General features: G+C 35.7%; 1 protein-coding gene across 1 annotated transcript in view; it reads right to left on the bottom strand.

The window, feature by feature from the left end:
- Nucleotides 1-22,636, bottom strand: part of ELP3 (elongator acetyltransferase complex subunit 3) — a 97,635-nt gene that overhangs the window by 52,640 nt on the left and 22,359 nt on the right. Inside the window, exons 4-7 of the mRNA XM_019440875.2 lie at nucleotides 22,110-22,180; nucleotides 21,245-21,308; nucleotides 19,785-19,853; nucleotides 16,740-16,894 (exon numbers count right to left, since the gene is read on the bottom strand). Of these exons, the coding sequence (XP_019296420.1) occupies nucleotides 16,740-16,894; nucleotides 19,785-19,853; nucleotides 21,245-21,308; nucleotides 22,110-22,180 (359 nt within the window). The remainder of the gene's footprint in view (nucleotides 1-16,739; nucleotides 16,895-19,784; nucleotides 19,854-21,244; nucleotides 21,309-22,109; nucleotides 22,181-22,636) is intronic.

Genomic DNA, 22,636 nt, shown 5'->3' with positions numbered 1-22,636 from the left:
TAGATAAGATGTCTTCTATATACACACAAGTCATTCTGCCAAGTCTATTAATCTTAGCAATGGTTTACAAAATTAGGAATCATTTTTCTTGTTCACTAACACCAGATATCAAAGTAGTGAATAATACTTTAGATTCAAGCTGCTTGAGTTAATGGCCTTACTGCGGGCCCAAAACCCAGAGATAAAAGTGACCTGCTAAGGGGGCTGCTGATGTGAAGGGATAGGAGCGGACATTTTATAGAGGCCACTGTGGCCAAGCACTATGCTATACGCTCCATCCATATAGAATGCTCCATCAGCTCTATGAAGTGTGTCCTCTCATCTCCATTTCACAGATGAAGAAACTGATGTTCAAAGAGATGAAATACCTTGCCAAGGGCACAGAGCTCATAAAGTCCAAGTCAGGATTTGAAATTGGATCCACCTGACTTCTAAATCCTTATTCTATATTTCACTTTATCCCATTGCTTAGATAATTCAGTATGGAACATCAGACTTCTCTTTTCAACTTCTCTAGTGTCCTAGAACCCAATGACTTTTTTCAGTGCACCCTTCCACGGCTTTCTCAATTTTGGGGGAGGGTGAGGGAAGCCTCTTCTTTTAATTTATTTATTTTTTTCCATTTAATTTCCTTCCTTCCAAAAGAGTTCATAGCTCTTTCTAGAAGTATAAAAATCATAAAATTTCCACAATTTTGTAACTACTCCTTTAGGTTCATTTCTTCATTGTCAGTAAAAATGGACTCACTTAATAACAGTTATTAACAAAGTTAAGAATCACTGAACTGGGAGGACTAATTCTAAAATCTTTCATTCTCAACATTCAAACTCTTCTGCAGTGTTTATTACTGTATTCTGTAAGGTTTTACACAGGATTACCAGAGGCAACAGGACTGAAAGTAAACAAGTAGCCCAAAGTTACTAAAAAAATGTAACATAAGACAGAAAAAGAGCTCAGATTTTATCAAATCTTGCCTAAGACAGGATACCAAATCATTCCGCTTTTTTGAAATGATTAAGTCAGAAAGTCTCATGCCTCTCAAATAGGTGGGTACCAAGACCTGCAGTAACAGAAGTACAAATGCCATGGATAAATGTAACCTTCTTTGAATTACCAATTGTTGTGTTTGGGGAAAATTATTTAAAAAAAAAATTAAAACAAATATTCCAATATTATGGAGAAGAAAATTACAGGAAGAGTGATTAAGAAAGATGAAAGCAGGAAACTCTAAATTAGTGTATTTAAGAAAGTAAATCAGAACATCTTAGAATCAGGCATTCCAAATTTGCATCACAAACATATATATATATATATATATATATATATATATATATATATATATATATATATATATATATTTTAATTAATTAATTAATATATGAAATTTACTGTCAAATTGGTTTCCATACAACACCCAGTGCTCATCCCAAAAGGTGCCCTCCTCAATACCCATCCCCCACCCTCCCCTCCCTCCCACCCCCCATCAACCCTCAGTTTGTTCTCAGTTTTTAAGAGTCTCTTATGCTTTGGCTCTCTCCCACTCTAACCTCTTTTTTTTTTTTTTCCTTCCCCTCCCCCATGGGTTTCTGTTAAGTTTCTCAGGATCCACATAAGAGTGAAAACATATGGTATCTGTCTTTCTCTGTATGGCTTATTTCACTTAGCATCACACTCTCCAGTTCCATCCACGTTGCTACAAAAGGCCATATTTCATTCTTTCTCATTGCCACATAGTATTCCATTGTGTATATAAACCACAATTTCTTTATCCATTCATCAGTTGATGGACATTTAGGCTCTTTCCACAATTTGGCTATTGTTGAGAGTGCTGCTATAAACATTGGGGTACAAGTGCCCCTATGCATCAGTACTCCTGTATCCCTTGAATAAATTCCTAGCAGTGCTATTGCTGGGTCATAGGGTAGGTCTATTTTTAATTTTCTGAGGAACCTCCACACTGCTTTCCAGAGCGGCTGCACCAATTTGCATTCCCACCAACAGTGCAAGAGGGTTCCCGTTTCTCCACATCCTCTCCAGCATCTATAGTCTCTTGATTTCTTCATTTTGGCCACTCTGACTGGCGTGAGGTGATATCTGAGTGTGGTTTTGATTTGTATTTCCCTGATAAGGAGCGACATATATATATATATTTTTTAATGCTTATTTTTTGGAGAGGGAGACAGAGTGTGAGTGGGGGGGAGGGGCAGAGTGAGAGAGGAAGACACAGAATCTGAAGCAGGCTCCAGGCTCTGAACTGTCAGCACTGAGCCCAACACAGGGCTTGAACCCACGAACTGTAAGATCATGACCTGAGCTGAAGTCGGACATTTAACCGACTGAGCCACCCAGGCATCCTACAAACCTCCCTATTAACTGGTAGTGTTATAAAGCCTCCAGTATTTCTTAAAAGGATGCCACTGAGTTAGGAAGCTCTGCAGCACAACAGAAATTGTTGTGTGCAACAGAAATTGCATCACTGGGAAAAAAAACTAGAGGGTGGGTAAGTGCAACTCTGTCTAGAGGAAAGAGAAAATTACCGGCTAATCTTTCTATTGCACAGGTCATCTAAGGCATACAGACATACAGAAGAAGCTGCTGCAGGGATGATAGGGTCTCTTCGTAAGTAGGCGGAATATAGTATAAAGACAGAAATAAACCCTATTCTCAATTTAATTCCATTTCAAAAATGTGTTTCCTTTGGAAGGAAATGTCATTACCTTTATCAGGCAAAGAAATGGAGGAATTAAAAAATAATTACAGTTTTTAAAAGCAAACACTTCATGTTCACAAAAAGCTTTTACCACTATATTCTTTTTAGAATTGTATTTTCATTTGAAAAGCAATTAAGCAGAAACTCTTATCAAATTTGAATGATAAAAACAATGAAGCATTGTCCTAAAGAACAGAGTATAAGGTCATCTTTCCTATAAGATCACTGTATTTTTATTAGGATTTTTGTTAATGCTCTTTTTAGGCCTACAGCCACTGAACCTGCCTCTTCATTTAACAGAGGTATAAAGATATTAATGATTGTTCTGTAAATATTTACATACAGGCTTTCAACTACTCTAAGCAAAATACGGCTTTCATGGCCTGCTCTAACATTCTGTTATTATTTAGGTAGCCATCCAATAGGATGAGTCTCTTTTAGTACCTAGCTCAACCCCCATACCTTCCCGGGGTCAACAGAAGTCTTAAGCTCTTGAGTACCTAGGAAATGTGCCAAACATTTTCCAACCTTGATCATAAACCCAGGTCTTCTGATTCCAATTCCACTGCTCTTTTTGTGATATTACAGGGTCATCTTAAATAAATCTGGAGACCACCAGTATGGGGCTACACATAAGTGCATCCTACACTTTTTTTGTATGCCACAGTAGTGGCACCAACTACAAAAGATGCTAATATGCTCTGCAAAGCCAAATGTAACTTAATAACTTATGTTGACAGTATTTTTTTTACAAGGTTGGGGGGGTTGAGTTGAGATGGGACAATACCTTCAGAATTTAAAGCACGCAAAAACTAAATGCTACCCAGCCTTCAAAATATAACTTAAATTACAGTTCTCCTTCCCCAACATCTTCCCAGAGCCTCGCATAACTTTGTAACCCCACTCCCAAAGCATCTTGCCTATGATATGAACACAGTTTGCCATGTTATTTGTGGATGTTTGTGCATCTAGACAGGAGGTTCTTGGAAGGCCAGTAGGCTCGAATATATTTAGAGGTAACTGCTTTAGGGCTTCAGCACTAAAAACTCTCCTTCAATATAAAAAAATACAAATATGAAGAATGAATAAATGAATCAGGCATAACCAAAGACACAGAAGGTCTCTCTTTACTCCCATGGCAGCCTCTAGATAATTTTGCTGGTTATCTTTCCTCTTACAGAGTCAACCCTAGAAGGTGCCTAGCACTAGACCAGGTATTCTATTGAAAGTAATAATACAGTGGCGCCTGGGTGGCTCAGTTGGTTAAATGTCTGACTCTTGACTTTGGCTCAGGTTATGATCTCGCGGTTTGTGAGTATGAGCCCCACATCAGGCTCCATGCTGGCAGTGTGGAGCATGCTTGGGATTCTCTCTCACTCTCTTTTTCTGCCACTTCCCAGCTCACCCACCCACTCTCTAAGTAAATAAATAAACTTAAAAAAAAGTAACAATACAATAATTCTTGTGCTAGAGATGCTAATCTAGCTGCAAGAAATGACACATAGATAAAATCAAGAACTACCTAAGAACAAAGAGCTAAAAGTGGCAGAAATATAAACATACATTATTTCTGGGTTCTATTTATAGGAAGAAAAAAGTGAACTATAATAGTGATTATCCATGGGGTGCCTGGGTGGCTCAGTCGGTTAAGCATCTGAAATGGCTGAGGTTATGATCTCACAGTTCGAGGTTCCAGCCCCACGTCAGGCTCTGAGCTGACAGCCAGGGTCTGGAGCCTGCTTCAGATTCTGCATCTCCCTCTCTCTGCCCCTTTCCACTCATGCGTGCGCGCTCTCGCTCTCTCTCTCTCTCAAAAATAAACATTAAAAAAATAAAAATAACTATACCTATTACTAACTCGTTGGTTGAGGGACCCCAACCAAGAGGACACTGAAGGAAGGCAGCAATTCAATGTTAAAGTCTCTGTTATCTTCTGGAAACTACATGAGTCACTCCAAGAAGGCTATGGGTATCAAAGACCGCTTCTCATTGCTATCAGTCGTTGCAGTCCTCTCTAAAAAACCTCCGTCATCAATAAAGGTGGCTATGTCTTAGTCTAGTCCTGTGTGAAATCTCACTACAGCTCTAGGCCTAGGTTCCTGAAAGCCCTACAGAACCTTTCCTACATAGACCTCACCCTGCTCAAAGCAAAGTGCAAAGTAAATAAAAATGGTACATAGATGGAATGTTAATTTTCATTTGTCATAACATACAAACTCTCTTCTGTATCTACAATCCCAAAATCGGTAAGTGGAATTTATAAACTTCTTTGGACAACCAAAGATTTGTTTGAATTGCCAAATAACATCTGGGGTTACTGGTACAACTGGTACAATTCCTCAGTAGTAGTGCCACAGAACAAATTCTTTTTGATATAATCATACTTGGAAAATTTCTCAATACAACTTTATGCTCTGTACAATGCTATGCTGGTGGTATTCTAGACTTATGAATGACCGATTTGGGTGTTTGATGATTTAAAAATAATATTTTTTTCCTTTTTTTTTTTTTTTTTGTTGAGACAGTGGTCAAGTTTGCTTCCTAGATATTGATTGTTATGTCAAATGACCGATAAAACAGTAAGGTTCTACCCAACACACACCAAGGAAACAAACAGAATTTTGATTTTTAGATGAGTACAACTTATGAAAAACTAACCTGATGACTTTGTGTTTTAGGAACTAATCAGGGACCCTTGATCCCTATCGTGTTAGTTGACAAAGTTTAAGGTATATTAAAAACAACTCATAACATTTTGGGTTCTGTTTCTTGCGACAGCTGACAAGAATGCTATCAGACAGTTAAGAACTAACAGCAAAGCATTATTAATAGACAAAAATCACAGTTATTACACATTCTTTTAACATTACATTCACATTCAAATTTAAGGACTATATTCATAAATGCATTATAGAAAAGTTGTCATTGTCAGAAAATGACTGCTATATGAAAAATAACTTGCAAACACATCTTTTAGATAAACATTCTCATTCCAATAAAATTCTTCAAACCACAGAATGTCAGAGAAAGAAGTAATTTTAGAGATAATATAGTCCCACCTCCTCATTTTTATAGATGAGGAAACTAAAACACAGAATACATAAGTGGCTTAAATTAGGTAATAACCTAAGATAATAACAGAAATAAGTCTGGAACCCAAGTCTCCTGATTCTTCATGCACAGTTCTTTACACTATGGTTATTTAATAATGTTTACTTAGTACTTTCTATCCCTAAGACATTGTGCTAGATATAGGCACAATGTGTCTCTTAAGAAAACATTCCCTATTAAAGGAAACAGGGAAAAAGTGCATTATACAGAATTAGACAATAACAGTATTCACTAAAACTATTATTTTTGGCTACTGAAAACCAAAGTGAGGGGATGATTAAAGTAGTAGATGCAAATATACTCGCACCAATAATTACAGTAAATGTTAACAGATTACCCTCCAGTTAAAAGACAATATAAAAATGAGTGAAAACCAAGACTCAACTACTATAGACTGCTGTCTAGAAGAAACCCACTTTCAATATAAAGGCACATATGGGTGGAAAGAAAACGGATGGAAAAAGTAATACATAGGGAAAACAGTAAACACATGAAGACTAATAAATTAACATCAACTAAAGGAAACTTCAGGGATAAAAACATTTCATAATGAGTAAAAGTTCATACATAAGGAAAAACACAGAAATCATAAATATGTATGCACCTAATAATTGAGTCTCAAAATAAATGAAATAAAAATTAACAAAACTGAAAGGAGAAATAGAGAATTCTTCAATCCTGATTTGAAATTTTAATATCACTCTCTCTTAGCAACCGATATAAAAAGTAACAGTATCAATCACCTGAATTTAACTGATATTTATAGAACATTACATTGAACCAGTGTAACTGATATTTATAGAACATTACATTGAACCATTGAAAGAATACATATTCTTTCAAATATACATAGTATGTTCACCAAGTGAAACCATATATGCCGGGGCCACAAAATGAGTCTCAATTAAAAAAAAAAAACAAAACAGGGGCACCTGGGTGGCTCAGTCAGTTAAGCATCCGACTTCAGCTCAGGTCATGATCTCGTGGTCCGTGGGTTCGAGCCCCGCGTCGGGCTCTATGCTGACAGTTCAGAGCCTGGAGCCTGTTTCAGATTCTGTGTCTCCCTCTTTGTCTGACCCTCCCCTGTCCATGCTCTCTCTCTGTCTCAAAAATAAATAAATGTTAAAAAAAATTAAAAAAAAAAACAAAAAAAACTTAAAAAAATTAAATTATATAGAATAGGCTCTCTCTGATCCAAATGGCATTAAATTAGAAATTGACAACAAGATATCAAGAAAGACTCGCTTTTGGTAATTTGGAAATTAAAGAACCCATTTCTATATAACTCGTAGGTCAAAAAATATGAAGGACTTAAAAAAATATTTTGAATGGAATAATAATTAAAATACAACATACCAAGGTTTGTGGGATTCTGTCATAATAATGCATAGAGGAAAACTTAAAGCATTGAATACTTACATTAGAAAAGAAAAAAGGTCTATAATGAAGGCCAAGCCTCTATACCTTACTAAGTCATAGAAAAAGAACCATAAAGTAAACCCAAAGAAAGTAGAAGACAATAAAAAAAAAAAAAAATAAAGCAGAAATCAATGAAATAGAGGACATAAAATCAAAAGTCAGTTCTTTGAAAAGAATAACAAAATTAATAAACCTCTAACTAGATTAATCAAGAAAAAAAGAGAAAACACAGATGATCGGAACCAGGATTGAAAGAAGGGTGATCACTAACATTATATAGACATTAAAAGCATAAAAGGGAATATTATGAACAACTTAATACCAAATAGTTTGACAACTAGGATGAGGTAGACAAATTCCTTGAAAAATACAACTTACCCAAAATGGACACAGATGAAACAGAAAATCTGAATATCTCTTTCTTTATCTATTAAAGGAATTGAATCAATCATCCAAAATTCTCCCATAAAGAAAACACAGCCCTGGATAATTTTACTGGTCAGTTCTAGCAAACACTTATGGAAGGATTAACATTCATTTTATATGAACATTTAGAAAACAGAGGAGGGGGGACGCCTGGGTGGCTCAGTCAGGTAAGCATATGGCTTGGCTCAGGTCATGGGTTAAAAGTTTGAACTCTGCATTGGGCTCTGGGCTAACAGCTCAGCCTGGAGCCTGCTTTGGATTCTGTGTTTCCCTCTCTCTCTGCTCCTCCCCTGCTTGTGCTCTGTCTCTATCTCAAAAATAAACAAACAAACAAAAAAGAAAACAGAGGAGGGAACACTTCCTAACATGTTTTATGGGGCTGGCATAATAACACTAATACCAAAACCTAACAAAGAAATTATAAAACAGGAAACAACAGACCACCATCTCTCATGAACATACACACAAAATCCTTTCCAATGTATTAGTAAAATGATATATAAAAAGGATAACACATTATGACCAAACAGGTTTATCCTAGGAATGCAAGGTTAGTTTAATATTAAAAAAAAAAAAAAGTAATCTACATGATCAGAATAAAGAAGGAAAATTATGTGATCATTTGAATAGATACAGAGAAATCATTAGACAATTGAATTAATGATACAACCTCTCAGCAAACTTCTTCAATAAAGGTATCTATAAAAAAACCCCTCAAGTAACATTGCAGTTAATACTGCAATATTAAATGTTTCACCTGTATTACTGGGAATAAGACAAAGAAGCTTACTCTCACCACTTCTATTTAACACTGTACTAATGTCCTAGCCATTACAATAAGGCAAGAAAAAGAAAAGCATGCAAATCCAAAAAGAAAAATTAAAGCTCACTTTATTTGTAAATTAAGTGATTGTTTATGAAGAAAATCCTAGCAGATTTACAAAAACAACTTTTAGAACTACATAGTGAAATTAGTGAGGTAATAGGATACAATGTAATGTACAAAAATCAATTACATATTATACACTATCTGTAAAACAATTTGAAAATGAAATTTTTAAGAAGTTCAATTTCTGTAGCATCAACAAACACAAAACTATTTTGACATAAATTTAACAAAAGGCTAACAACATCTCTACACTGAAGATTTCTATGAGAAATTAAAGAAGACTTAAATAAACAAAGAGACAGACGATGTTCATGGATCAGAAGACTCAATAATGTTGTCAATTTTCTCCAAACTGTTCTATAGTTTTAATACAATCCCAATTTTCTCACACTTTTTAGCAGAAGTTGACAAGCTGATTCTAAACTTTACATCGTAGAGATGCAAAGGAAATAGAATATCCAAGACAATCTTGAAAAACAATGACAAAAAAGACTCACAGTACCTGACTTCAAGATATACTATAAAGCTACAATAATCAAGACAGTGTGTTACTGGCATAAGAACTGAGAAATAGATTAGTGGGACAGAACAGAGCCCAGTTCCACATGTATAGTCAATCAATTTTTGACAAAGCCACCAATATAATCCACATAGGAAAGGGAAGTTTTTAAACAAGCAATATTGAAACAGTATCTACCTACAAGAGGAAAAAAGAAACCACAAATCCTACCTCACAGTATATATAAAAATTAATTCAAGATAGACCACAAGTCTACATAGGCAAGCTAAATACAAAAAAAAACTGTAACTGCAGGTAGAAGAAAACACAGGAGAGAATCTTGTCATGTATCTTCTTGGGAGTAAGCACAAGTTTAACAAAAACAATACAGAAAACAATAGCTATTAAATAAAAAAATTGCTAAATTAGACCTAATCAAAATAAAAACTTCTGCTTAAAGTTGTCCTTAATATAATGAATACTCAAACCACAGACTGGGTTTTCATATTTGTCAAATACAGATCCAACAAAGGACTGGTATCCAGAATTTAAACAGCCCAATAAAAAATGGACAAAAGAGTTTAACAGATAGTTCACAAAGGAAATATATACAGAAAACACAAGCATATAATAAAGTGCTCATCATCATTAGTCATCATGAAAATGTAAATTAAAGCCACAATGAGATACCATTACACACCTACTAGAACGGCTAAAATTAAAAAGACTGACAACACCATATGTTGGTGAGGATGTGGAACAACCAAATGCTCATACATCACTGGTGGGAGTACAAATTTACAACCACTTTGGAACAATGTCTGGCAGTTTCTTAAAAAATTAAACATATGATGTAGCAATTCTACTTCTAGCTATTACCTAACAGAAATAAATACTATATTCATAGTAAAACTTGTATGAGTATGTTCACTAATTTTATTGTAATAACCACAAACTAGAAACAGCCCAGTGTCCATCAATAGAACGGATAAACTGTGGTATATGCATACAGTGGAATACTACTCAGCACTACAAGGTAACAAAGAAATACCCAACAACATTGATGAATCTCAAAATATTATGCTCAGTGACAGAAGAGGGACACAGAAGAGTATATACTATATGGTTAATATGGAAGGGAAAAAAGGAATAATGATTGCCTGTGGGAGGTACAGGTGAGGATTTAATGGGAAGAGGAATGAAGGAACCTTCTGGGATGTTCTATATCTTAACGGAGTTTTGATGCACAGGTATATGCATTTATTAGAACTTGTCAAATGGTACACTTAAGATCTTTGCATTTCATTGTATGTAATTTTGCTTCAAAAGATAGCAACAAATGAACTAGTTAATGATGTACACGATGACATATTTGGAAAGAAGTGTACTGAAGTGTACAACTGACTTCGAAATGCTTAAAAAAAGAGGGATCCATGGAAGGGTACAGAAATGAATAGTTGGATAAGTATGTGATAAAGCAAGTACTGTAGAATCCAGGTAACAAGTATGTAGTACCTGACAAGTTCCTTCAATTTTTATTTGCTTCATATAAAATGTTGGAAGAAAAACAGCATCATAGATGACTGAGATTATTTTAGGTTGGACTGCCAACGTTAAGGATTCTGGTCACCATCCATGAAAATCTGGTTGACCAAGAGAGAGAGTAAAGGCAGTAAATATATAAAGTAAGGGGTGGGGAGTATTAGAGCCAAAGCCCAGAAATGCAAGTCTGAAACCTGCCGGAAATAATGCCCAGGGCACCAAGGCAGAAAATAGTCACTTGCAAGCCTTAGGAGATTTGCTTTTGCTTTCTTCCTAACTTCTGCAAGTCTATGAAACTGTCTTCTAGGCCTAGTATCCAGCAGTAAGCTAGCGCTCTAGCTCTCTAGCTTTTTTCCAAGACACATAAGGACACAGCTGGAGGATTTAAAGTCATTGATGAGGGGCAAAAAAGGAAGGAACGGAAATGAATTAAAAATTCCACTGGGAGAAGGTATGACTCACCCACTCCTTGATGGGTAACTGCCCTTCGAAATAGCATCTTTTGAAAACAGCCAAGGAGCATTAAAGATTGAACATAAAACTGCTTCTGGGCAGGACTGATTAAAGAGGAATAAAACTATTTTAAAAGGTTACTCTGAGTTATTTGGCAACATTTATTTGCATTCCGGTGAATGGGTGACTCAGATCCCACTGCCGGTCCTTTTCATCTCCAGAGCTATGATTTTTAGAGGACAATAGTCACCAGTAATTGTTGCTTTCTGGAGACAACTGAAGTCTCAGTCTAGCTGATAGAAATGAGTGATTATCACTTTGCTTGATTTAATGCGCCTTCACAGAAACCCTATACCTGCTTTATCCTTGAACTCTATTTCACTCAGCTTTTCAATTTTTCTATTTGCAAGGATATAACATACTTTTTGCTACTAACTTGCTGTAAATAATAACCAGGTTCACTTTTGGGGGCTATTCCTTACCTTAACTTTTAATCTTTTAAGTAAAAAGTAAAATAATCAGGTTTAAACATGGTCTAAACTTTGATTGGATTAGACATAGGATAGCAAAGGAGGCTAACACAAGCTAATAACCTCTAATTTGACCGAATACTGTAACCTTAAACATTGACTCATCTGTCACTATGTAATTTTTAACCTAATTTAAAATTAGTCTTTTAAATAAAAACCTCTGATACACTAATGAAAGTATTACATCTGTGTAGTCAGCAAGTACAAACAACTAATATCAACTAACACTAAAATAAAAATGAAGTTCATTACTTTACATCTGAAAAAGGTCAGCCACACTGGGTGACCCAAACAGTCTTCACAAATACCCTCAGTGAAAGATAATATAAAGAACGGCAAGTTAAAGATCACCTCCAAAAATGTGAAGAAAACATATTATGTACAAAACATAGTATCTCTGGGCTGTTCTTTATTTCACAAAATGTTACCATTTGAAAATGGTTTGCTATGTCTCTAGTTCTATAGTACAAACCAGATTACTATTTCTTTGAACTATATAACAACATTTCCCTAAAAAACAAAATACCACCTTCATTGTAGGGCGTTAGTAGTAAAAATTTACCTTAACAAAGCAAACAAGATGCCACAAATCAGCTTTTTTTCAGATTATCTCATAAAAGTATAGAGACCAGGAGAAAAGAGCAAAACATGTCAAGTGTGGGTTGGCATGATTCAGTGTAACATTTATGGATGGTTTTAAGGCTCCCAGATTGGACTTTTATTGTTTCCCAAGAGTCATTCATGAGATCTGTTGCAATGAAGGCTCAAATCATATATAAATTTTCATCTGAAAGTAAAGTGTTTGTTGCCCTCTTGAGGTAAATTCAAGAACAGAAACAAAACAATGCTGGCCTTGCCTAGTCCATTACAGAAAGGGGCTTTCTTTTCCAACAGGCTTTTTGGCTTTTTCTACAAACATATGATCTGAAGCTGGATAGTTGTAACGTAAACTCTATTTTTACCCCAACAACAGACAACTTACAAAAGACACTAGAACATTTCTGTAAAAATAAAACTAAAACTTTACACCAAGAATAAGCAAAAATTTTTAAGTTTCAATTGATAAAAATGTCAAACTAGCTATATCCTAAAAATTCATTAGGCAGATCTCCAGTTAGCCTAGCTCACCTGACCCAGGGGACCCAAACTATACACTGTGAAAAGCTTTGTGGCAAACTTTTATGGGAGCTGGGAGGGTGGGGCAAGTCCAAGATATGTATATTCAATTCCACTTACTAAGCAAGGTTTTCAGGGTGCCTGGGTGGGTCAATCGGTTAAGCTGTGATCAGCTCAGGCCGATCTCATGATTTGTGAGTTCAAGCCCCAGACTGGGCTCTGCACTGGCAGTGTGGAGCTTCAAGCCCCAGACTGGGCTCTGCACTGGCAGTGTGGAGCCTGCTTTGGATTCTTCGTTTCCCTCTCTCTCTCTGCCCCTCCCCTGCTTGCATACGCACACACTTTCTCTCTCAAAAACAAATAAACATTTAAAAAAATAAGCAAGGTCTTCAACACAATAACAGCTGCACTGAGAAAAGAGTATATGATATATAAGCGTGGGTACAAAAAGTCAATGGTCTTGTAGATTATCTCACCAGGGAATTCTCAGAGTTAAATGAATTTTAGTAACTCTGAGGTACTGTTGCCATTTCAGTGTCATGGGGCTTTGAACTAATGAAAGTTGTTTTCTCTCAAACTGCATTTTACACTAAGCTATCATTTGATTTTCGGTATTATTACGAAGAATGGGTTGGGTTACATCATTATTCCTCTAAAGTTTCAAACACTTCAGCGTTTTACTAAGCATGACTTAATATTCATGAATAATCAAGATTTTGAATGAGCAGTAAAAACATGGTTAGGGGTGCCTGGGTGGCTTAGTCAGTTAAGCCCCTGACTCTTGATTTCAGCTCAGGTCATGATCTCATTGTTCGTGAGTTTGAAGTGCGGAGACTGCTTGGGATTCTTTCTCTTTCTCTCTCTCTCTGCTCCTCCCCATTTGCTCTCTTTCTCTCAAATATAAATAAACTTAAAAAAAAAAAAGTATGGTCACCATCTTATCTTGCTACTAAAGCCCATGTAGGAGGAAGAGATCACACCAGCCAGTTGTTGTTAAAAACCTAGATTTGTGGACATACAATTAACCTACCACATTCTCTAGAGGCAATCCAAGTAGGTTGCTCACACACACTCTCCCAGCTGCTGGACTCTTTATACAGGTCCCTCAAGATACACTTGATAGCCAAAGGTCTCAACAGGGAAAGTAGGAAGGACACAAAAGATGTCCCTATTCTAAGCCCTACCTAAGTCATTAGCTGTCAGTATTTGACCTATAGATTGATCATTCACACAAAATGCATTCGGACATTTACTTACCGCTACTGTGTATCACAAACCATTTTAATTACGGTGTAATGAAAACCATCCTTAGATTCATTCAAACTTTGGTTCTACTTATCACCTCACAAAAAATTCTCTAAGAGGGGCACTATTTGAAACAACTCTGTAATTAGCTATATGACCCTCTCTCCCCAATATAAAAGAGAAGTCAGAGAAAAGCCTGAAGGCAGGAAGAAGAGTGCAAAAAAAAAAAAAAAAAAAAAAAAAAATCCAGAGAGATATTTTTTCCAATATTTTGAAGCTCTGGTGGTGTACACACACACGTGCTCGTACACGCACAGACACACATTTTCACACACTTTTACACGTAGCATAGTTTCTTGCTAATATTATAGCAAAGTTCAGGCTCTTAAAGCAAAGCCGCCTGGGTTTCACAACCCGACTCCCACCACCAACTAACTACCTTTGTAACTTTGGCAAGTTGCTTAATCTCTCTGTGCCTTGACTGCCTCATCTGTAAAAACAGGGATAATTTATTATTTTTTTTTTAAAGCTTTTTTTTTTTTTTTTTTTTAACATTTATTTATTTTTGAGACAGAGAGAGACAGAGCATGAACGGGGGAGGGTCAGAGAGAGAGGGAGACACAGAGTCTGAAACAGGCTCTGAGCTGTCAGCACAGAGCCCGATGCGGGGCTTGAACTCACAGACCGTTGAGATCATGACCTGAGCCGAAGTCGGACGCTCAACCGACTGAGCCATCCAGGCACCCCAAAAACAGGGATAATTTAAATACCGAACTCAAATATTTACTGTGAGTTTTAAATAAATGCTTATCACAATGCCCAGCCCAACCATAAATGTGCTCCTTTACCCCCATTCTCCTATGTCCTTTCCTCCTCTGCTCGAACTCATGCCTATAATAATCATCACTCTCACCCCCCTTTCACATTTTCTATGCATTTACATTTATGTGGATATACACAAATATGATGGATCCATACTGTAAGAATTGCTCTAAAAATTGCTTTTTCACATAGTATACCTCGGAAACCAGCAACTCTCCCACATTAGGTGATCTTATCCACTTGCATGGCTATAAATGCCATCTGTGGACTGATAATCCCAATTTTGCATTGCCAGCCTGGATGTCTCTTGTACAGCCTACCTGACATCTCCACTTGAACATTTCCTAGGCATTTCAAATTTAATGTATCCAAAGTAAAACTCTTGATTTTCTCCCATAAACCTGTTCTTCCATGTCTTTTCCATCTCAGGATATGGCGGCGTTACCCATTAACCATTTCCTACAACCAAAAGCTAAGCGTCTTCTTTGATTCCTTCCTTTCTTACCCTCAACCCAATTCAAAGTCCTGGCATTTGCAACAACAAAACAGAACTCTAATCCATCCTCTCTTCTCCATCATCACTGCCACCACCCTGAAGTAAGCTATGATGGGTTTAACAGTCTTTTCATCTGGCTCCTCACTTTCACTCTTGTACTCCGCTAATCCATTAGCCAGACAATAGACAGAATGACCTGCTTATCAACCTGAAATGTGTCACTCTCCTGCTTAAAACCATTCATCTACTTCCTACTGCATTTCAAATAAAACTTTAGCTCCTCAAAAGCATTCTATTCTCTGGCCCAGACTTAACTCTTTAAGCTCACCTTAAGACATTCTCTTTTGTTCACTGGAATCTAGTCACATTGGCCTCCTCTCTGTTCCTAGAAGACCCGAAAATCTTCCCCATTTCAGTGCTTCTGTCATATTTTTTTCTGCTTTTAGCCTGATTCCTCCTCATATACTTTGGGTCTCAGCTTAAACATTACCACTTCGTCTGGAGAAAAGTCTTAATCTCTATCACAGTAATCTATCTCCACCATAGCACTTCATGTTTGTTGAACTAGTAGAAATAAACACAAGGGCAAGGACAATACCTATCTTGTTTCACCATGCTGTTCCTAGTGCCTAAAGCAGTGCATAGCCCCTAGTGGGCCCTCCATAAACATTTGATAAATAAGAGGGAACAGTATATGGTAACTAACTAGGCTTTCCTGAAACTTCTGAAATACTGTATGTGAAACCTTAGTATTCTTTTTGCTAAAAACAGAGATACAACGTATCAAAAGAATGCATAATTTTGTTTTGCCAATTAGAATGAAAAAGTGATCTCATTCATAAACAGAAATTTTAGTAGTTATTAATAATAGCTATTAAAAAATAACTTGTTTTGATTGTATGGCAGCTAAATGTTTCAGACAAAGTGTACCCCTAGTGTTCTTTTTGAGGAGGCTGAAAACTCAACTGGTCAAATCAAAACTACTCCTGTACTTTAGACCAGCCTAAGGTTGAAAAAAACCTTTAGTGATTTAATGAATCACTCTTTCTCAGAGAATACAAATGTCAACAAACCACACTCACTTATTAAGAAAAAACTATTAACTATTTCAATGAAAATAATCCTTTCCCACAAAAAAGAAGTAACTATGAGAACTAGGAATGTATAGGACGATGGATGTGATTGTGATGGATGTGAAAGTAACTGTGGTAACCATTTCACAATGTATATGTAAGTCATTATGCTGTACACCATCAACTTTTACCACGCCGTATGTCAATTCTATCTCAATAAAACTAGAAAATATATTTAATTATAACCCATCCAAAATATGCAAATAAAAATAAAATCCCCCCCCCCCCCCCCAAAAAAAAAAAGAACTAGGAATGTAGATGTAGAACAAAAGGAATTCTCACAGGCTGCGGCTCAGGGGATAAACTGACAACCACTCTGCAGAATATGGTAAAATAAGGATTTCTTACTTGACTGCCTCGTAAATATTGTTGGAGGTATGTCCTGATAAGGCATCGTGTAAATTTCGAATAAAATAATCTCTGTATTCTTCTGGAAGGGCCATAAACGTTCCACCCATCACAATAAACTCCACTTTATCCACACTGTGACCAAGTTGTTTTAACTGAAACACATACAAATTCATCAGCATTAGATGGATATAGTCAATTACCCTAAGAAAGCACTGCAAATTTCTAATTTTATTTTGTAGTTTTTTCATCAGTATAGTTTAAAAATGAAAAGCAATTAAACATATTTAGCAAAGGTTTGGATTAAAAAATAGACTCCAGAGTCTTAAAGAAAAAAAAAATTACTAGAGATCGAGGAGGCAAAGTGAGAATTAAAAACAATAAACAAGAAGCTTGACATCAATACCTATGTGGAAATTTAAAAACATGTGGAATATAAACTAGAAAGCAGTAAGGGCAAATATAATAATACACTATGCAACATAATAAATAAATACTTATTGATCATGTATTTTTTATGTCAGACCTTGTGGTAAGCCTTGGGAACAAAAACAGTGACTGTGCAACATAATCAGGGCTTGATGCCAATGGAAGAAAAAGAACACCAGGTTAGAAATAAAAATTAAGAATGCAGTTTTAAACCAGTTGTGAAGATTATGAGCACAGGTGGCATGGCTTTCTGGAGAAAAAACAAAATAAAAATCTGATTGATAAACTATAAAATATTATGTCTCTCTACTAGTGGAGAGAATGGTACAGATTTTTCATTTTGCCAACTATAATAAGCCAAGATTCTAAATTTTAAAAACAGGTATTTAAATTTCGTAGGGTCCTTAAAAAGTTAAAAATAGAAATACAACATGATCCACTAATTACACTATTGGGTATTTAAAGAAAATAAAAACACTAATTCAAAAAGATGTATGTGCCCCTATGTTTATTGCAGCATTATTTATAATAGCCAAGATGTGAAAGCAACCCAAGTGCCCACTGAGAGACAAATGGATAAAGAAGATGCAGTGTATATATACAACGGAATATAACTCAGCCATTAAAAAAAGGATGAGATCTTGCCATTTACAAGTGTACAATATGGATGGAACTAGAGGGTATTATGCTAAGTGAAATAAGTCAGAGAAAAATAAATACCGTATGATTGCATTTATATGTGGAATCTAAACAACTAAAATAGATAAAAAGACGAAAGACCTATAAATGCAGAGAACACACTGATAGTTATGAGAGGGTTAAGTGGAGGAGGGGATGGGCAAAATGGGTAAAGGGCAGAAGATACAGGAATGAATAAATTATGGAATGAATGAATCCAGTTATGGAATGAACAAATCATGGGAATAAAAGATACAGCATAGAAAATACAATGATATTGTAACAGCACAGTATGGTGACTGATGGTAGCTATACCTGTGGTGAGCACAGCATAACAGACATGTTGAAACACTATGTTGTACACCTGAAACTAATGTATCACTGTGTGTCAACTATACTTCAATTAAAAGAAAAATTTCTTGCCCTATCTCAGGCTTGAGAAAAACTGGGTCAAGTAGACTACTAAACTATGAACTCTAATTAATGTTCTATGTAAAGGATGTCTACACTTAATATGGACAAAAAGGCACCTTTTTAAATGTTTGTTTCTGACAACGGCAAATAAAAATTTATACATATTTGTATCTTTCTGTAATTGTATTCATATATACATATGCATGAAAATATACATGTAAGTATATATAAGTGTGCATGTAAGTATATAGGTAAGTATGTTTATATGTGTGTGTGTGTGCATGTGTGTATATATATATAAATACTAAAAACAACTCTATGATTGTTCACAAGAGAAACACAACAAAATCATTCTGGGTACCTTTTTCAAAATACCTTGTCAGGACCCTAAACCAGACTTAATCAGAACTCCTGAGGTGAAAATCTGGCATATGTTTGGAAAAGATACTCGGGTGATTCTATTGCATTTACAGTGAAGAAAAAAATCACTGCTGTATGCTAGTTTCTAAACCTTTTAAAACCCATTCTCTTTTTGGTAAACATAAACATTTTACACTCTACTGAAACATTTTAAATGAATTAAATATCATAGCTAAAAAAGAAATTGAAGCAGTGGTCAGTTTAGAACATGCTTTTCTAGACTATACAGGTTGCACCCAGGTGAGGTCCTCTCCTATGGCTGACAATCCTGATCCACACGTGCTTGGGTGACAGTGAGGTGAAAATATGAACTGGCTGGTATTCATCGATACTAGCTAAATGAACAGAGAAGAGACTTAATGACTATGGTATGTACTACTTTCCTTTCGAGATTCTGTAGTTGCCCTACTAGGTGTTGTTACTGTAAAAATTATAGATGGTACTCACACTTTTTTAAATCGGACAAGTTTAAAATAAAACTATAAAAAAGGAAATCTGAATTACTGTTCAGATTTCTCAAGCAGAGCAAGGCCATTTAAACAGTACTACTTGTTTTTCATCAGTTATATTGAAGTATAATTTACATACACTAAAATCAATTAATTTTAAGTGTACAACTGGAAGGGTATGGATGAGTGTTTACAGTTGTGTAACTCCCACCACAGTCAGGATGCAGAACAATCCCACGACTCCTAAGAGTTCCTCACACCCTTCTGCAGTCAATTCCCTATTCCCACCCTGGCATACCAGTCACAATAACTTCTTATCTGGCTCATGGAAGCAAAAATTCAATCCATCCACCTACTGTCTAAGAACATTCTCACATCTCCATCTGTAAATTTCATATGGTTAATGAGTCTGTATAAGTTGAAAGAAATTTAAAGAATATAAAACGCTTAAAGAAAATAATACAGTCTCTAAAGGAAGCAGTGATTTTGAGCTTGCTGGGTATTGCAGAATAGTCTTCCTCCCCCAGATGGATATTAAAAACTTACCAAGGGGACAGGCACTCTTTTAGTTATTTCAGGTTCAACTCAAATTAAACAATAATACCTTCTAAGTATGTACAAAAATCTAACTTAAAAATGCTTTTTAGAAACTTACCTGTTCTATCCGGTGTCTTGTCTGTAGATAAGGGTCATATCTAGCGCGGATAGCTCGCATGGAGGTTGGCTAAGAGAAAAAGAGAAAAATCTCCTGCTGGGCCCACATTGAATAGAAAATAAAAAGTAGTTCAAAAGAATTATATTAAAAATAAAATTCTCTTGTGCTCCTTCCTTCCTTTCTCAGTTTAGGGATCAAAATACTGTTCTGAATAGCATCTGGCTAGTCTCCATCCCCACTGTCTTAAGATTCTGAACAGCAGGGCATCTCCTTGAATCATATTTATCTTTGTGTAAACACTTATGAAATCTCCAGGGTCACTTTCTGCTGGAGCAGAAAGGGGTGGCTAAGGGACAGAAACGAGAGGGAGCCTTTTCACTGAATAATTCCTTTTGTATTTTTAAAAATGTGAACTATGGAAAACAAGTAAAAAGTGAAATTCCATATATAAGAGAAAAAGTCCAATGGTTTTCTGGCTGCTGACCTCTTCCCGAAAAGGCTGACTGCTTCAAAAGAAGCCTGCTTGCTGTTCTGCTTGCACTCTTGCCCCCACTCTAATCCTTTAACCACACAGCCATCAAATGATCTCTTAAAACCCTATACTGGATCGCATCATTCCCCTGCTTTCAACCTTAATGGTTTTTCATGACACCTGTAACAAAATCCAAACTCTATGTCCAGCTTACAACCTATTTCATCTGTCTCTCCAATCTCATCCTTCCCCTTACCCACTATGTCCTGGAACACCCCACTGTCATTCCTACCATGGCTCCTTGTTCTAGCTATCCTCTCTGCTGGGAATGCTCTCTGCTGATATTCTTGCATGGCTCCTTCTTGTCATTCAAGACTCAGTTTAAGTATCATCTCCTCAGTCACTTCCTAACTACCAAGGCTAAAGTATCTACTCAGTTTCTACAAACCTCACTTGATTTTACTTCTCTACTTAGCATTTACTGGTAGTACCTGATATTTTCTTCTTGTTTCTTTATTGTCTATCTCTTATTATTAGAATGTAAATTCCATAAGATTAGGGACTTTATCCATTTTTCACTGTTGAAGAAGCACTATGATATCATGGTGAGGAACACAAAATTCAAAACCTGGCTCTGTCACTAATTAGCAGTGTATCTCTGGGCCAATTGTTTAGGGCCTCTAAAGCCTGTTTCCTTATTCATAAAGCCAGGATAATAGTGCCTGCCTTCAAGGTGCTGCTATAAGGTTTAAAGTTGTGAAGACTTATAATAGTTTAACATACAGTAAGAACAAGTGCTTATGTTAAGTATTTCTCCAGTGACTAGAGCAATATACGTAGACACTCAGCAAATATTTAATGGATGAACTTCTGTAATCAGGAGAAAAATTAAAAATAAAAATAATTTAAGAAAGTCAGTACTTGTAAGAGCACACTATAGGTAAAGTATGATGTCAAACTTCCTCAGGACAACCTCATATTACTTTACCTCATATCCAGTATAAGACTGGGTTGAATATTCAAAATCTGAATCAGGTCCACCAGGGCAGTATCTGCCAATACAACCAAAGAATGAAGATGTCAGATACAAAATTTACTTCAACAGTCTAGTTCAAGTATCTGCAGTCTCCATAAAATTCTGAGAGCAAACAAGTTTCATATTCAAATCCTAATCGAAGAGCCTACGTTTAAAGTATCTACAATTAATATATTTTCTACTGACAAGTAAACACAATAAACATATGAGGAACATCATAGTAGTCATTTTCAGAATATTGCAGTCACTATCATTTCAGAGATTTACACTTCTAGGGGCAAGTAACAGCATCTAACTTTTCCTAGGTTTAGAATGATACTCACAGTGCTCTCTTGGTAACTATACTTAAGAAAATCTCTCATTTAATCTTCCTACCTAGAATCATGCATTCTGCCTATTTTTCCAATTATCTAAATTTAAGAAGTTTAAAGGTTATTTATAGAGATAACTTTTTAATTTGATTCTTTTCTGATCCAAACTCATTTGAATTGCTGACAGAATTTAGGCAGTTCATATCTCCTTGTTTCATTTATCAAGTTAATAGACTTTTAGTCTTTCACGTTCTATAACAATGTATTTTTTATTGTTTACTGCAACATATTAAAATATATATTTCAGTTTTAAAGCACTGAAACATCCTATCAATGGCTGCTTGTTTCAAAGAACTAACTTATGCATCTACTGGATCAAAGTTTTAAATATTACCAGCATGCACTGATTAAGGCTCTAGGGAATTAACTAATTCAATTAAAGCGCGCGCACACACACACACACACACACACACACACACACGCTTGAAGAAAATCATCATACTTACACACATATATTTCCTGTAAAACTGATGTGTGGGCATCTGTGGGGTTTGCACATCACAGCCACAACAGCAATCTACAAAAGATTAATAAGAAAGCTATTATGGAATAATGAATATACAATGCTGGAGAGTGGTTATCTCCCAGGAGGGAGAGGAATGCAATCAGAGAATGGCACATAAGGGACTTCAAAGTATTGGTAATACTGTATTTCTTGAGCTGAGCTATGGGCATAAGGGTGATCCCTTTTTGATGTTTTTAGTCTCTAAAATATACATATGTATTTATATACTAGCTATTAAATAGTAATATTTTACAATAAATTAAGTGCAAAATAAGGCATTAATCATTTTCAAAGTCACAGTGATTCTCTTACTCTGATTTATTTTACTAAAATACCCTACAAGAAAAAAATTATGCAAGTCTACAAAATTGTATCTAAATGCATTAATTGAATATATATAAAACTGTAACTCAGCCTCCTCATGGACATATTAGATCTCAATATTCAGAGCAGACACTATTAAACTAG

Source organism: Panthera pardus, unplaced genomic scaffold (assembly GCF_024362965.1).
Source record: "Panthera pardus isolate Hobbes unplaced genomic scaffold, ASM2436296v1 HiC_scaffold_13, whole genome shotgun sequence".
Lineage (NCBI taxonomy): Eukaryota > Metazoa > Chordata > Mammalia > Carnivora > Felidae > Panthera > Panthera pardus.
This window is presented reverse-complemented; position numbering and strand designations above follow the sequence as displayed.